Source organism: Schistocerca gregaria, chromosome 6, assembly GCF_023897955.1.
Source record: "Schistocerca gregaria isolate iqSchGreg1 chromosome 6, iqSchGreg1.2, whole genome shotgun sequence".
Taxonomy (NCBI): Eukaryota; Metazoa; Arthropoda; class Insecta; order Orthoptera; family Acrididae; genus Schistocerca; species Schistocerca gregaria.
The window spans coordinates 76668025-76686876 of NC_064925.1; the positions used below are offsets into that span (position 1 = coordinate 76668025).

Genomic DNA, 18852 nt, shown 5'->3' on the forward strand with positions numbered 1-18852 from the left:
GCACACAGGATGGAATAATATTGCGATGGTGTTCTCTCCCACATCTATCGGTAGTTCTTTCGGAATGTCATCTAGTCCAGGTACTTTGTCTCAACTTAGGTCTTTCTGTGAACTGTCAAATTCTTTTCGCGGTATCATATCTCCATCTCATCTTCATCTATATATCCTCTTCTCCTGATATAATAGTGCCTTCAAGTTTATCTCCTTTGTATAGATGTTCTTTGTACTATATTTATTCAAATGTCAGCAGACCTTTTTCTCCAATTTTCATGGTCTGAAAATTCTCCTGCACCTTAGAAGTTTCAAAAAATGCCACTAGAAGCCAGCAAAAGGAGTTGTTTGCCACAGAAGCCATTGTGTTAGTGTCTCCAGTATTAAATGTTAATTATTTTTCAAATTTTATAAAAATTCAAATTTAATATTGCTCATCTTTGAATTTAGCAGTTTTTCAAATATTCATAGTAATGTCATTTTGTTCTGTTGTATGTTGTAAAGTTATTTGCCACATTATTGAGGGTTTCTTCGTACTTCATAGCACAGTCTATTTGTTCTACCGTAAGCATATGTGAGCCTCCAGATGTCATTTGATTTCACACTCTCCTCCTCCCTATTGAAATTCTGGAGATGTTTTATAATATCTATGGCCTCTCTCTGTAACTGTCATGGTATCTGCTTGTGGCTCCCAGTATTTGAGTCCTATAGAAATAAATGTGGTGGTCTCATGGCTGCAAAGCATTTTCTGCAACAGCCGATCTGTCATTCTCCTTTGTTCTGCAATTTTTTTTTGTGCTCTTCTAGTTGTTTTTGACCAGTCTTTTTGTGGTACCCACATACACCTCTCCACAACTACACAGACTCTTATAAATTCCTGATTTCCCAGCAGTTGGCAAGCATCCTCACCTGATCTTAGCTGATCTTGTATCTTCAAGGAGGATTTTTATGTTGCCATGATGTTCCACTTTTTCAAGATTTTTCCTATGCGGTCAGTAACATCCTTACTGAAGTGCATTAAAACTTTTGATTTCACCAGCACTTGAGCATTGCTATGATTTATATGCAGCAGTCTGAATGCTCTTTTCACGCCAGTGAATTAATAACCATTCTTGAGCAATGAATGCATCGGTGAGATGTTTCAATTCTGTGTCAAGCAGCTCTGGTTTGCAGATTTTCCTTGCTCTATCAGCCAGTGTTTTTATTATGCCTCACTATTGTTGTGGGTGGTGGTTTGAATCATAGTGTATGTAGCGGTCTGTGTGCATGGGTTTTTGGTAAGTTGATTGGCCTAAGCTACCATCTTATTTCTTGAAAACTAGCACATCAAAAAACTTCAATCTTCTGTCTGCCTCGTCCTCCATGGTAAACTGAATCTTCGGATTGATGCCATTCAGATATTTATGAAAACAATCTTATTTCCTCCCTCCCATGCGGCCACAAAACAAACATATCATTCATGTACCAGAACCAAATATTCGGTGTATTGTTCGCAGTTTCCAATGGCAGCTCCTCAAATTTTTCCATAAAGAAGTTCATTATAACCGGGCTTAAGGGGTTCCCTATAGTGACACTATCAGTCTCTTGATAGAATTCACCATTCCATTTGAAGTATGTGGTTGTGAGGCAATATTTAAACAGTTCTGCAACATCAGGAAGACAAATCCTATTCAGCTGTTGCAACACCTCATTGAGTGGAACCATAATGAATATTGAAACCACATCAAAACAACTAACTAATAGATCCTCTGGCTGTACCATGATGCCATTTAATTTACTGACAAAATGTGCCAAATTCATGATATATGAATCCAGTCGGCCCACATATGGTCATAATTAAGTAGTCAAGAACTTGGCAACCAAATAGGTAGCCAAACCAATATCACTCACTATAGGCCGTAGAGGAACATGATCTTTGTGCACATTTGGCAATCCATAAAGTCTTGGTGGTAGCACAGCTGATTTGAACAGAATTTTCTGAATGCTCTGTTCGACAGAGAACTTTTGTATCGACTGCTTAACAGTTCTAAGAACATTGTCAGTGGGTTCCTTACCCAGTTTCCTATATGTCTGCAGATCTAATAAGTTGTGACCAATTATGATAGTAAGACTATGACCAACTGTGATAGTGATTATGACCAACTATGATAGTAAGATTAACGACTTATTGGATCAGCAGACATAAAGGAAACTGAGTAGAGGCCCCACTGACAAGGTGCTTAGAACTGTTATGCAGTTGATAAAGAAGTCCTCTGTCGAACAGAGCATTCAGAAAAGTCTACTGAATTCAGTTGTGCTGCCACCAAGACTTTATGGATTGCTGAAAATGCACAAAGAATTTGTTCCTCTAAGGTCTATAGTGAGTGCTATTGGTTAGCCCACCTATTTGATTGCCAAGTTCTTGACTACTTTATTATGATGGTATGTTGGCCGATTAGATTCGTATATCAAGAATTTGGCACATGTAATCAGTAAATCAAATAGCATAGTGTTACAGACAGAAGACATATTAGTTAGTTTCGATGTGATATTGCTGTTTACTATGGTTCCGCTCAATGAAGTGTTGCAACAGCTGAATCAAACTTTCCCACCTGATGTTCCACAACTGTTTAAATATTGCTTCACATCCATGTATTTCAAATGGATTGATGATTTCTATTAACAGATGAATGGTGTTCCTATGGGGAGCCCTTTAAGTTGAGTTATAGCAAACTTCTTTATGGAAAAATTCAAGGAGCAGGCATTGGAAACTATGAACAAGAAACCAAATATTTGCTTCTGGTACGTGGAGAACATTTGTTTTGTGGCGGCATGGCAGGGAGGTACTGGATCAATTTCATAAACATCTGAATGGGATCAATCTGAAGCATCAGTTTACCGTGGAGGAGAAAGCAGACGGAAGACTGAATTTTCTTGATGTGCTAGTTTTCAAGAAAGAATATGGTTGCTTGGGCCACATGGTTTACCGAGCACACATGCACGTGGACTATTACCTGTACAGGGATTTGAACCACCACCAACAACAAAAGCGAGGCATTATAAAAACGATGGCGGACAGAGCAAGGAAAAAGTGCAAACCAGAGCTGCTTGATGCACAATTAAAACATCTCACCAATTCATTCATTGCTCAAGAACGGTTATTCATTCGCTGAGGTGAAAAGAACGTTAAGACCACTGCATAGAAATCATAGTAATGCTCAAGTGCTGGTGAAATCAAAAGTTTTCCTGCATTTCAATGAGGACGTTACTGACCGTGTAGGAAAAACCTCGAAGAAGTGAAACATCTCAGTAACATACAAACCCACCCAGAAGATACAAGATGACCTAATATTGGCTAAGGATGCTCACCAAACACTGGAAAAAGCAGGAATTTATAGGGTTCTGTATAGTTGTGGGGAGGTGTTTGTGGGTACTACAAAAAATAACGGTCAAAAAACGACTAGAATAGCACAAGGACAACTGCAGAAGAGGGGAGACTGATGGATCAACTGTTGCAGAAAATGCTTTGCAGCCAGGAGATCACCACATTCATTTCTATAGGACTCAAGTACCGGCAGCCAAAGGTGAATACCATGAAAGGATATAGAGGGAGGCCGTAGAGGTCGTAAAACACCTCAGGAATTTCAATATGGAGGAGGAGGGCATGAAATTGAATGACATCTGGATTCCAGTGCTGAAGATAATGTGTACCTGTCTTCCAACTTGGGGTGACAATGACAGCAGATGACAACAGTCGACAGTAGCCAACAATGTTTGCACATTAAAAAATATGAGATGTCACGCCACTGCTCAGAAGCAGAATTTTGCTGTAGTCAGTAGCGAGCCAAAGTGTGAATCGGTCATTCAAAGAAGCTACGATCCTCCATGAAAATGCCCTTTCCAGATAGGGACGAAACACTGGGTTTTGAAGGTGAAATCCGTTCGACCACAGCATAATAGCGAGGAGCACTTTATTAATTATGACATTTCTGGCCATGTAAGTTTACATTTTATATTGTTTAGGATGTTAAAAAAGTAATATCATAAAGTATCCTATCTGAGCTCTAACAGAAACAATACAAATCAGTGTCGTGAATGTACATTGCACTTCACTAAATTTGTACCTTTAAATCACGTGTGATACTTTGTCAAGCCAAAATTTAGCTTTGATGAAAACACTATTTTTTTTGAAAGATAAAATACTTTGGATGACATTCATGTGATATGGGAAGACTGATGAATGACTCAAACACAAGTTGCAGTACAGACCTAAAAGTCTTTGTGGGCCCAGCTGCCTGAGTTCTGCTCAGAATATTTCAGTACATATTGTGAATTGTCAGTGCTGCAGTGTTTGTGATGTAACAGTAATTTCAAGTGTCCAACAGGCTAAATTTAATTCCATGTAAATTGCTGCACATAAGTACTATTCCCCATAAATCGCTGAGGGGTGGAGCCATTTTATATACTTAATCCTTCATAGGATGAGCAACATTTTTTTATTTTTAAGTATGGCCAGAATTATTGTTAGATGCTTGTATTCCCTTTCGCCTGATTTATCTCGCGCATTTTTATATTTTCTCCTACCGTCAGATAAATTCGACACCTCGTGTGGTATCCAAGGATTTATACTAGCCATTGCCTCTTGCCCTATTTCATCCTCTGCTACCTTCACTGTTTCATCTGTCAAAGCTACGTATTCCTCCCCCCACTCTATTCTTTTCCCCATTTCTTGTCAGTCATTACCTAATGCTTACTCTGAAACTTTCCACAATCGCTGGTTCTTTCATCCTATCCAGGTCCCGTTTCCTTAATTTCCTGCCTCTTTGCACAGAGTGAGATGACACAGTGACTTGCACACTGGACCCACATTCGGGAAGACTGTGGTTTGAATCAGTATCAAGCCACCCAGATCTGGGATTTCATGATTTGCCAAAATCACTTCAGGCAAATGCTGGGATGGGTCATTTTAAAGGGCATGGCTTGTTTCCTTCCCCATCCTTTAACACTCAAAACTTGTACATCATCTCTAATGATCTCTGTTGACAGGGTGTTTAACCAAAATCTTCCTTCCTTCCTTCCTTCCTTCCTTTTTGCAGTTTCTTCAGTTTCAGTCTGCAGTACATAACCAATAAACTGTTGTTGGAGTGTACATCTGCTCATGGAAATGTCTTATAATTTGGTTCCAAAATTTCTGTCTTAGCATTATACAATCAGTCTGAAACCTTCTGGTGTCTCCACTTGTCTTCCACTTGTCTTCCACTTGTCTTCCACTTATACGGCCTTCTTTCATGAGTAGTGTTAGTGACGATTAACGTATGGTCTCTGCAAAATTCTGCAGGGCGGCTTGCTCTTTCATGCCTTTCCTCCAGTCAATATTCTATTTGTCCTTCTCTTTCCTTTACTACTATTGCATTCCAATCCCCCCATCACAATTAAATGTTTCTTCCCTCTTCACTGTCTAACTAATTTCTTTTATCTCATTGTGGCTTAATATAACACAAAATGTTTCATTAAAAATAAGAATTTATGTTTGAGCATTGTGCAATATAGGGTAGTGACCCATTTCAGATAACATTCCCCATAGGTACATTTATCTGTTCCAGAAAATTAAATTTTCCATGTCCAACACTTAGGAAATTATGTTATTGTTATATCTGAGCCGAAAGAATGGAAAACTGTGAATGTGTCACATTTAGATGGCAACATATCATGCAAGGAACACTGAGTCCTTGCTTGTGGCCTGGCTTCATATTTTATAACAACATGGATTACAAACAGATGAAAATATTCAGTATTATTTGATTATTTTAGGCACATTGAAGACAATGAAATTTATGCCTAGCACTGACTGTCAGCATACGGACAGAGACAAGACACTTTTGCTGATTTTTGTCGGTCAGGTTGCCATGTAATTGCGACTTTCCAATTAAATTCATAGTTGAGAAAAGGCTTTTCTACAAATATGTAGACAGAAACATTGTATTGTGTTTGCAACATCTTTATGGAGACATGGAAATTCTTCCTGAGGATAACAAGTAAGGCTAGTGGACTGTTTTAACATAAAAAATAAGTTTTAAAGAGGATTTGCATTGCAAATCAATCAGTTCCATCTACACATGCACAGGGGCGCATTCAGCTGGAACAGCAAATGACCTCAATACCAGCTTAAAAACAAATATAAGATTGGCAGTGTCTTCAAACTGTTTAGAAAACTATTCTTGTAATTCCTTCAATACCACCATGAATTCTTCAGAATACGTGTTTTCTTTAATGCCAGTGAGCTCAGGGAAATGGACAACTTTTTGTTTAGAAGTTAGCCCTACCAAAATGTGATTTTCTTTTGCAATGTATCCCGACCAAATCAGGAATAGGATGTTTTTTACCTTGCAGTGTTTTACCATGCACAGTGTGTAGTAAAGTCCATTAAAATACGAAGTCCACAATCCATTCTGGATTATCTAATTTTTCCTTCCTACTTTACCTACACCCACCTCCCCCCCCTCCCCCCAGAAACTCAACAATAGTAGGTCTTAAATTGAAAAATCATCCCAAACATGCCCCTTGACTTAACCAATGTACTTTGCAATAGTATGTAATGTCTCCAAGCTTTTAGTTCAGTTGCATGAACAACCGTTGCAACTGACAGTCTAATAGACTTCAGAAAATTTACTATTCATACCACCAATTGCATCGACCAATTGTAGCGACTTGATAGTTACATAACTGTCATGATGTTATAACTGTGTATTAATGGCATATAAATTATTGTATTTTTTATCATATGTATTCCTTGACTTTTATCTACTTCTTTTGCTGGGAGGCTTTGGTAATTTGCAAGGCTATGTAGAAATCTGGGACACACAAGCAAAGAAGCTGATAACAAAAATGAGTGCCCCTGATACAACATTACTCTTATGGTCGCCAGATGGTGAACATTTCATGACTGCCACAACTGCTCCACGGCTCAGAGTGGGCAATGGGTAAGTAAAGCTATGACTGAATTTCTTTTACTACTATGTGTTGTAGTCATGGAGAGACCCAGAGTTCCTGTTAATTGATTGTAACTATCTAAAGCTCGAATAAAAAAATCTGACTTACAAATAATTTTAATTTCAGAATGATTTACTAGAATCAGTTACCTTTAAGCTTTTCATGTTTTTTTAGTTTGATTTAACCTTAGATTATGATTATTGCTGCTGCCATCTCCAGTAGATATGAGGAGCTGATCATTACCAAATTACTACTACTACTACTACTACTACTACTACTACTACTTAAAAACTTCGTGTTTTATTCTACATATAATCTGTCCTGATTGTCATTTCATTGCAAATGGCAGTGGATATTGTTTGACATTAATGAAAATATCTCTGAACAGCATTGAATGTGCTTATAGTGGCTTGTAGAGTTAACTAGTGCCACCAGTCCACACCTGCCAATGATGTCCATTGCAAAATTTTCTTTAATGTTGTGGAAATTAAATTTTCATCTTGTTGTGCTCTAACATTCCAGAATCTGCATATTACTATAATGATCATTGTTCTGTAGCTGCCAATATGTGATACTTGGCAGTTGTGTTAGTGAATAAAAATAGTGGATTATGCAAATTAGAGCATCCTAAAATACTGACGTGTCAAAATAACATTAATTACAAATATGAAAGTGAAAAAAAGTCAGGCAAAATACCCAGTTTTATTAAATTTGACATTACGATCATATGAAGAGACCTGTGACTAATATCTGTTTACAAAAATACATACATCATGCCACAATCACAAGTATATTCTAATGAGACCACTTTCAACCGAACCACAGAACCATTTTAATATAAGTGTGCAGCATGGTGGCTTTAATTTTATTGAGGATCCTGCATTGACTTCAAGGCTTAAAAACACATTGCTGCATATTGATCTGAAGGTGTTAATTTTGTACAAATGAACAGCTTATGCACTTGTGTCAAGCAATAAATATTTTTAAAAAAGATCACTATTGTTTTTAGAAGAGGTGTGTTGATAGAGCTCTACTATACTGCTTCATTTCACAGGAACACTTAATATTGTAGAGGTGGGGGGAAACAGTATATCATTCCCATACAGCTATGTATCCACAGCACTTTCACAAAGTACTCCACTAGAAACAACAGAAAATTCTGATTGAGCAAATGGTCTAGTGATTAAAACACTGAATTCTCATTCAGGACAGGAGTTCATATCCCCCTGGTCCTTTTTGATGTACCTTTTCCATGGTTTCCTTGAAATGCGTATGGTGGATTTTCCTTTGAAAAAACTGTCACCAGTTTTTAACTGCATGTCATTTTGAGCGAAAAGCACTATTTCTAATCAACTTGTCATTGTGGGACATTTATCTTCTCCCCCTCCCCCTCATTATCAGGAAAACACTATCTGCATCCTCACATTAAATGGAAGTGGCCACATTTTTGATATTGTAAAAATTGTTGCCCATTGCCCCACAACGTATGATGACATGTAGATCAATATGCAAAATATTCTGCATAGATAGTGTTAAGAAGTACTAGAGGACAGCTGCTTTCCCCTTGTGTATCTGACAAGATTAATTGTAACTGAAAGAAAGAACCACTTACAGGTCAATGCTTGCACGATACACAAATGGCTATTTCTATCCCTGCCTGTGCGATCTGAAGACCAGCAGGGCTGTTAGTAGTGCTTTTTCCAAAGCTGTTTCACAGAGACAGACTGCACTGTAGTTCCTTCTCTAGATTGTCGCACAGATGACAAAATGGTAGATACCGAAATAGACGACAGAGGGCTAGAGAAACAATTAAAATCGATCAAAAGAGGAAAGGCCGCTGGACCTGATGGGATACCAGTTCGATTTTACACAGAGTACACGAAGGAACTTGCCCCCTTCTTGCAGCGGTGTACCGTAGGTCTCTAGAAGAGTGTAGCGTTCTAAAGAATTGGAAAAGGGCACAGGTCATACCTGTTTTCAAGAAGAGACGTCGAACGGATGTGCAGAACTGTAGACCTACATCTCTAACATCGATCAGTTGTAGAATTTTGGAACACGTATTATGTTCGAGTGAAGTGACTTTTCTGGAGAATATAAATCTACTCTGTAAGAATCAGCATAGGTTTCGAAAAAGGCGATCGTGTGAAACCCAGCTCGCACTATTCGTCTACGAGACTCAGAGGGCCATAGACACGGGTTCCCAGGTAGATGCCGTGTTTCTTGACTTCCGTAAGGCGTTCGATACAGTTCCCCACAGTCGTTTAATGAACAAAGTAAGAGCATATGGACTATCACACCAATTGTGTGATTGGGTTGAGGAGTTCCTAGATAACAGAACGCAGCATGTCATTCTCAATGGAGAGAAGTCATCCGAAGTAAGGGTGATTTCAGGTGTGCCGCAGGGGAGTGTCGTAGTACCATTGCTATTCACAATATACGTAAATGACCTTTTGGATGACATCGGAAGTTCACTGAGGCTTTTTGCCGATGATGCTGTGGTATATCGAGAGGTTGTAACAACGGTAAATTGTACTGAAATGCAGGAGGATCTGCAGCGAATTGACGCATGGTGCAGGGAATGGCAACTGAATCTCAATGTAGACAAGTGTAATGTGCTGCGAATGCATAGAAAGGAAGATCTCTTATCATTTAGCTACAATATAGCAGGTCAGCAACTGGAAGCAGTTAATTCCGTAAATTATCTGGGAGTACACATTAGGAGTGATTTAAAATGGAATGATCATATAAAGTTGATCGTCGGTAAAGCAGATGCGAGACTGAGGTTCATTGGAAGAATCCTAAGGAAATGCAATCCGAAAACAAAGGAAGTAGGTTACAGTACGCTTGTTCGCCCACTGCTTGAATACTGCTCAGCAGTGTGGGATCTGTACCAGATATGGTTGGTAGAAGAGATACAGAAGATCCAATGGAGAGCAGCGCACTTCATTACTGGATCATTTAGTAATCACGAAAGTGTTACGGAGATGATAGATAAACTCCAGTGGAAGACTCTGTAGGAGAGACGCTCAGTAGCTCGGTACGGGCTTTTGTTGAAGTTCCGAGAACATACCTTCACCGAGGAGTCAAGCAGTATATTGCTCCCTCCCATGTATATCTCGCGAAGAGACAATGAGGATAAAATCAGAGAGATTAGAGCCCACACAGATGCATACTGACAATCCTTCTTTCCATGAACAATACGAGACTGGAATAGAAGGGAGAACCGATAGAGGTACCTTCCACCACACACCATCAGGTGGTTTGCAGAGTATGGATGTAGATGTAGATATTTTATCTTGGATCATTTTTACAAAATGACATCATGTAAATTAAGTTATACAGAAGCTTTTTACATAGCAAACATAATTAAAATATTATTTTATTTTTATCCAAAACCTGTGCAGATATATTTGTAAACACTTTCACACCAATTTACTCACTACTGACATCATTTTCCAAAACTCTTGAGAAGGTCATGCATTGTTGAGTACCATCTTACCTGAGCAACAATAATGTTTTCCTTATATCACAGTTGCAACCATGTCTATGGGTATATCTTTGACTAGTGATTAAGAACATCCTAGGTCCCAGGTTCAAACCCCGCCACTGCTTAAATTTTATGTAAAAATCATCAGCAATTGTGTCTGAAGGCTTACAGCACAATAAGTCACCTCCTTTCTGCCAGTGGCCTTGTGAAAGAGGATGGAGGAGTGGATGGAGTTGCAGGACACTCTCCTGTAGTTGGGGTGGGAAACTGCCCTTAAAACATGCAAGGATCAGCAATGATTCAAGTCATGAGGAGAAAAAAGGCAGTGGAAACTGCTGCATTAATGACAAATAATTTGTATCCATAGGACGTGTGGCCCGTAATTGAAAAAGTGACATGACGATCTCTCCATGGGCTAAAGATTCCAGACTAGTTCCCCATTTTGATCTCTGGGAAGGAACTGCCAATGAGGGAGGTCACCATGGGAAAAGATTGAATAATCAAGGAAAGGATAAAGTTCTAAGAGTGAGGGTGTGGAATGTTAGAAGTTTGAACGTGGTAGGGAAACTAGAAAAACTGAAAAGAGAAATGCTAAGACTTAATTTATCGGAAAGAAGACAAAGATTTCTGGTCAGATGAGTACAGGTTAATACCAGCAGCAGCGGAAAATCGTATAGTGGGAGTAGGATTCATTATGAATGGGATATTAGGCAGAGAGATCGGTACTGAGACTAGTTCAGTGATAGTGTTGTTCTCATCATATTCAACAACAGATCAACACTGACTGCAATAGTTCATGTGTGCATGCCAATGTCACAAGCTGAAGATGAAGAGGTAAAGAAATTGTATGAGGATATTGAATGGACAATGAAGAAGATTAAGGGAGATGAAAATATAATAGTCATTGGAATGTGGTCGTAGGAGGAGGACTGGAAGGAAGGATTAAGGGGGAATATGGGCTTGGTAGTAGGAGTGAGAGAGGAGAAAGACAAAAAGTTCTTTAATAAATTTCTGGCAGTAAAACTGAACACCCTGTTCAGGAATCACAAGAGGAAGATGTATACTTGTAAAAATTTTGAGATACAGAAGATTTCAGTTGGGACATCATGGTCGAGAAGAGATTCTGATATCAGATGTTAGAATGTATGGTGTACCCAGGAGCAGGTAGAGACTCAAATCACAATTTAGTAATGAGAGTGAGTAGACAAGTCAGGCAGAATCAATGTGCTGAGTAGTGGGATATGTAAATACCAAGGAATGATGAGATATGCTTGAAGTCCTCAGAGGCTGTCGATACTGTGATAATGAATAATTCAGTAGGCAGTTCAGGTGAAGAGGCATGGACACACTAAGAAGGGAAATCACAAAAGTTGGTAAGGGAAACAAAGGTACCTCGATTGATGAAAGTACAAAAATGTTTAAGGAAGTTAAGGAATACAGAAATACAAGTCACTTAAGAATGAAATAAATAGGAAGTGCAGGGAGGCTAAGGTGGAATGGCTGACTGGAAAATATAAAGAAATTGAAAAAGAAAGGATTGTCGGAAAGACTGGCTTGGCCTATAAAAAAGTCAAAACAACCTTCGGTGAAATTAAAAGCAAGGATGGCAACATCAAGAGTTCAGTTGGAATTCCACTGTTAAATGCAGAGGAGGGAGTGGGTAGGTGGAAAGAATACATTGAAGGCATCTATGTGTGGAAGGACGTGTCTGGAATGCGATAGGGAGGGGGGAAACAGGAGTCAGTAGGGAAAAGATGGGATTCCAATATTAGAATGAGAATTTAAAAGAACTTTAGAAGACCTGAGATCAAATAAGGTACAAGGCATGGATATTATTCAGTTAGAATTTCTAAAATCATTCGTGAAAGAGGGAACAAAACGACTATTCACTTTGGTATGTAGAATTTTTGAGACTGGCTGTATGCTATCAGACATTCGAAAAACATCATCCCCCTTGTTCCGAAGATAAAAAGAGCTGACAAGTGTGAGGATTATCACGCAATCAGCTCATATGTCCAAGTTGCTGACGTAAACAATATACAGATGAATGGAAAAGAAAACAGAGAATCTGTTGGATGGTGACCATTTTGGCTTCAAGGAAGCCAATGGCCTTGCCGCAATGGTAACACTGGTTCCCGTTAGATCACCAAAGTTAAGCGCTGTTGGGCTGCGCTAGCACATGGATGGGTGACCATCCGATCTGCCAAGTGCTGCTGGCAAGTGGGGTGCACTCAGCCCTTGTGAGGCAAACATGAGCTACTTGATTGAGAAGTAGCGACTCCAGTCTTGGAAACTGACATACAGCCGGGAGAGCGGTGTGCTGACCACATGCCCCTCCATACACGCATCCAGTGACGCCTTTGGGCTGAGGATGATGCGGCGTCCTGTCTGTACCATTGGGCCTTCATGGCTTCAGAACTTGGAGAGAGAGACATCAGTAAGTTGAAATATTTTGCATGTTTTCATTCAATAATTTCATATGGAATATTGTCCTGGGGTAATTCATGTTTAAAAAGGAATTCTACCTTGCCCAAAAATGAGTTGTAAGATTCACATTTGGTGCTCACACACAGTCATCTTGAAGGCACCTGTTTGAGGTGTTAGGCATATTTACTACTGCTTCACAGTGCATTTACTGCCTTATGAAGTTTGTTGTAAATAACCCACTGTGGTTGAAAAGGAAGAATGATGTACATAATTACAATACAAGAAGGGAAAATAAGGTTGTCTTTAGCACAAAAGGAGTGTTCAGTGGTGTAGCCAAAAAACTTTTGTCACTTATCCAGTGATGTAAAATGTGTAACAGATGGCGATAGAGAATTTGAAAACATGCTGAAAAAGTTTCTCCTTGACAGCTCTTCGTATTCCATAAAGAATTTATATTATTGTAATGTGTAAGAGGTGATAGGTAGATATTACTGACACACTTTTATGTCATTAAAATAAAAATGAAATAAACACCTATAAATAATCAATATGCAGCCATATTTACAAAAAAAGTTTCTGATGTGAATATAAAATGACTCATTCCACTTCATCATGACTTACTGTGCAAATGGTCCATTGAACATGAAACTAATGCAATTTCATTCACTGCATTTCTTTCTTTTCGTGCCTTGCTTCCACTGCCTGTTCTATTCTTGAGAGTAACTTAAACAAAGAGAACAAACAAAGCAATAACAATAGTATATCATAAACTCATCATTGATACAGCATGCATTTTATCTGTGTGTTTACTACATTTCAAACAATGGAAAGTCCAGGATGGAACAACAACAATTATGTAAAAAGGATATATTGCTACTCACCTCTACTTGAGATGGTATAGAGGAGGCATTAAGTCACAGATAAGCACAATGAAAAAGAATACTAGAAATAGGAGGGTCGCCCACAAAGTAAGTCCCCTTTGGTTATGTAAAACAAACATGTACAGATACAGAAAAAAAATGTTTATTGTACAAAAATCTATTACTGTTAAGCTACTTTTCTACATAGCTTCCGAAATTTTGTAGACACTTGCCGTAGCGTGGCACAAGTTTTTGTATGCCTTCTTCATAGAAGATTACTGCCTGTGTATTCAACCATGTGGTAACATGTTCTTGCAGCTCGTCATCATCGGTGAAGTGTTGACCACCAAGGACAGATTTTAGGTCTAAGAAGAGATGAAAGTCGCTAGGAGCGGGATCTAAGCTGTACAGAGTGTGATCAGATACGTCCCAGTGAAATTCCCGTAAGAGTTGTTTCGTCACATTCGCCATGTGAGGTCGGGCATTATCGTGGAAAAAACACCACCTTTTGACAGTAATCCTCGGTGCTTGTTCTGTATTGTGCGGCGCAATTTCTTAATGGTCTCGCAGTAACCACATGCATTGACTGTTTGACCTGATGGTAAAAGCAGCAAAATGCATTTTCTGTCCCAAAAAACAGTGCATGTGACTTTTCGAGGTGTCAAGATTTGCTTAGGCTTAACCTTCGTTGGGGATGACGTGTGCCTCCACTCCATTGATTGCTGTTTTGTTTCAGGGGTGTTGTACAATACCCAAGTTTCATGCCCCGTGACTATCCGAGAAAGAAAACCATCGTCTTCTCCATTGTAGTGCGTCAAAAACTGAAGTGCACTGCCCATCCGTTGTTTTTTGAGTTGTTCAGTAAGAATTTTGAGTACCCAACGTGAACAAAGTTTTCGAAATATCAGTTTTTTAGTAACAATTTCATATTTACGGTTTTGCTTAATCTTCTCTTTAATTGTGTGAACCAGTTCATCAGTAACCACAGATGGGCATCCACTTCATTCTTCATTGTGCACTTGATCACATCCTTCATTGAAAAGTCGGACCCATTTTCTAAACAGTGAATCACTCATAGCATTTTGTCCGTAAACCTTGCGGATTTTCCAATGATTTTCCTTTGGTTTAACTTTCTTTGCATATAGAAAAGGAATTACAGATCTGATTTCACACACGGCAGCATTTTCAGTTGCGGCTGATATTATAAAGAAGCACTACAAAGCACACTTCGGCAGCAGCAATCTGAAAATGGCGAACATGTCTTCTGCTTGAATCAGAGTAACTGTTGCACATGTTCGGAACTGCAATAGTAGCGCTGCAACGGGTAGAAATAGAAACGGAACTTACTTTGTAAACGACCCTTGTATTTCATCTTTCAGACAAAGTCCTCCTCCACACACATTAACACCACCACCACCACCACCACCACCACCACCACCACCAACAACAACAACAACAACAACACAGAAGAAATGACGACAACTGTGACACACTGTACATGGCCACTGTCTCCAGGGGCCACGACACCCCTGATAATTAGTTGTTGTTGTTGTTGTTGTTGTTGTTGTTGTGGTCTTCAGCTCAGAGACTGGTTTGATGCATCTTTCCATGCTACTCTACCCTGTGCAAGCTTCTTCATCTCCCTGTGCCTACTGTAACCTTCCTACTTCTGAATGTGCTTGGTGTATTCATCTCTTGGTCTCCCTCTACGATTTCTACCCTTCATGCTGCCCTCCAGTGCTAAATTTGTGATCCCTTGATGCTTCAAAACATGTCCTACCAACCAGTCCCTTCTTTTTGTCAAATTGTGCCTCAAACTCCTCTTCTCCCCAATTCTATTCAATACCTCCTCATTAGTTATGCGATCTACCCATCTAATCTTCAGCATACTTCTGTAGCACCACATTTCGAAAGCTTCTATTCTCTTCTTGTCCAAACTATTTATCGTCCACATTTCACTTCCATAGATGACAACACTCCATACAAATACTTTCAGAAACGACTTCCTGACACTTAAATCTATACTTGATGTTAACAAATTTCTCTTCTTCAGAAACACTTTCCTTGCCATTGCCAGTCTACATTTTATATCCTCTCTACTTCGACCTCACCAGTTATTTTGCTCCTCAAATAGCAAAACTCCTTTACTACTTTAAGTGTCTCATTTCCTACTTTAATTCCCTCAGCATCACGTGACTTAATTCAACTAAATTCTATTATCCTCGTTTTGCTTTTGTTGATGTTCATCTTATACCCTCGTTTCAAGACTCTGTTCATTCCGTTGAGCTGCTCTTCCAAGTCCCTTGCTGTCTGACAGAATTACATGGTCATCAACGAACCTCAACGTTTTTATTTCTTCTCCATGGACTTTAATACCTACTCTGAATTTTTCTTTTGCTTCCTTTACTGCTTGCTCAATATACAGATTGAATAACATCAGGGAGAGGCTACAACCCTGTCTCACTCCCTTACCAACCACTGCTTCCCTCTCGTGCCCCTCGACTCTTATAACTGCCATCTGGTTTCTGTACAAATTGTAAATAGCCTTTTGCTCTCTGTATTTTACCCCTGCCACCTTCAGAATTTGAAAAAGAGTATTTCAGTCAGCTTTGTCAAAAGCTTTCTCCAAGTCTACAAATGCTAGAAATGTAGGTTTTCCTTTCCTTAATCTAATTTCTAAGATAATGGTAAACTTTAGTATATGTGCTTTTCATTTTCTCTGTTTGCAGTTACAAGGGAGTCATGTTTAAAGTACATGTGCAGCAGTTGCATAAGTGATTTCCGTTAGAAAGAAACAAACTCTTCAAAATTTCGTGCAATGGTTTACTACATTTAATGCTGCATAATAACAGAGTAACTGCGTTGAACATCGAAACAAAATTAAGTCATTTATGGGGGAGGTATCAGTCAAGAAGATGTGTAAAAATCAAATGTTTGGGCCAAATAGTTTTATGAAATCGAATGATAAGTGTGTCAAAGCAGTGGGAACATCATGTGTCTGCACAGGCGAGCAGTGCAGTGCGCGGAGTGCGGAGAGCACGTGTTTGCAGCAGCGAAAGTGTTAATGAAGAGACAAAGCACTAGAAATTTCAAAAAGTTGCATTCAAACGAATATAATTCGTGAAGAAAGGCACTTCGATATTGTTTTTAAATAATGAAAATATTAAGCACCACACAAGATTTGAACTCATAACCTTTCGCAGAGTAGCCCAACACCTTAACCGTTACACTATCGCAACTTGTCTCACTACAGAATTCCATGAGGCCTCTAACACATCACGAAAAATACTGACAAACACTGTTGGTATGACTATGAATGACTCATGCTTCGTCGAGGTACAATAGGAAATAAACAATTACCGCTGTTCTTTAATGCGAAAAAGCGTTTCGTGAGATTGATACAAACACTTTTCCTTGCTATCGCCTGAATTAGGAGTCTTATTGCTTGTTTGGTTTAATTAGTTAATAGAATATGAAGCAATTGGAAAAAAGAATGCTTTTTCAAAACTTTCTATAAAAGAAAGTCTGCTATCAAGACATTGTTTTTGTTCTATTACTTTATTTATGACTGAAGGTTTCTAAAACTGAAGACATTCGTTCGTGCTCTGCACTACAGTCAAGATCTGGCAACGTCATTCTCTGTTCATTGGCTGACTGTGTTTTGTGACGTTAGATGCGCAGAACGAACCTAAACTCGGCCGCCAACATAAATGACGCGCACTTTAACATTACACAATGCTTCTGGATCATATCAGATTCTGTACAGATTTGCAGCAGAGTTCGTCCCCGTTTTAACCATAATGTATAAGATCACTTGAAAGAAATACTGTGCCGATTGGAAGGAAGTGCAAATCGCATCTGTCTACAAGACTGGTAGCAGAAGTGAACCACCACAGTAAGCAGAAGTGAACCACCACAGTACTAACATCCAATCTCCTTGATGTCCATCAGTTGTAAAATCCTAGAACATATTCTGACCTCAGACAAAATGTGGTATTTCAAACAAATGACCATCTCTATGACAAACAGCTCAGATTCTACAAACATCAATCACGCAAAATCAACTTCAGCTGTTTTCACTTGTTATCCTGAAACGCCTTGATCAGGTCAACCTGGTGGATGTTAGACTTCCAGAAAGCATATGCTTCAATGCCACACCCATGCTTATTATCAAAAGTACAGTCATAAGGGGTATCGAACGAATTTTGTGACTGGGGATTTCTTGATACAGAGGGTGCAGTGTGTTTTCTTGGATGGAGACTCATCGACAGATGTAGATGTAAGTCCAGATGTGACATAGGGAAGTGTGTGGAAATCCTTGTGTATGTTGTATATTAATTTTGTGGCAGACAATAGCGATGTCATACTTTTAGCAGATGATGCAGTTATCTGTAATGAACACTATCTGAAAAAGCTGCACAAATATTCAGTCAGCTCTTGAAAGAAGGTGGAGACAAGATTAGACTAGGAAAAAACACACACACACACACACACACACACACACACACACACACACACACACACACACACACAGAGAGAGAGAGAGAGGTATTTAAAGTTACTCTTCCCGCACTCCGTACTCATTTGGAACTAGTATGTGGTACTGTGCTAAGTACCTTCTGCCAAGTGCTAGAGTGGTTTGCAGTCTATCTATGTGGAGGTAGTGGCAGATGTAGATCTTGGACTATTCTACAAATCAGTCTGTCACCACAATCTGCAGCCCAGAAAATAATATAGAAGCGAACTAAGTGTATGTCATTGTTCCATTCTGCTACAATTATATTGAATTTTGAGACTGCTTTATTGACATAAAATATCTTAACATCTGCCTAAAAAAGTCAACACTTTATTTCTATCTATGTGTCTCTTGATGAATTATGTGATGCTGATGTTCAAGTAGTTACTCGCCTAAAACTACGGAATCAGCAGAAATGGGACCACTTTGAGCTAACAGTGTACTTCATCATTTGTTGCCTACCTTGAAAAACAATAGTGCTGTCAAACAGTAGTTGTTTTAGCACCTTTGATGACCTTCATGTTTAATTTATTATGCCACATTTTGGATGTTGTGTGTGAACATATTTATATTAGAATTAATTTGCCTCCTGTAGGAATGTG

At 39.0% G+C, this 18852-nt stretch overlaps 1 protein-coding gene across 1 annotated transcript in view; it reads left to right on the forward strand.

Moving 5' to 3' along the window:
- The window catches only part of LOC126277985 (eukaryotic translation initiation factor 2A), a 147026-nt gene that overhangs the window by 77841 nt on the left and 50333 nt on the right, over positions 1 to 18852 (forward strand). Inside the window, exon 9 of the mRNA XM_049977650.1 lies at positions 6776 to 6950. Coding sequence (XP_049833607.1) covers positions 6776 to 6950 — 175 coding nt within the window. The remainder of the gene's footprint in view (positions 1 to 6775; positions 6951 to 18852) is intronic.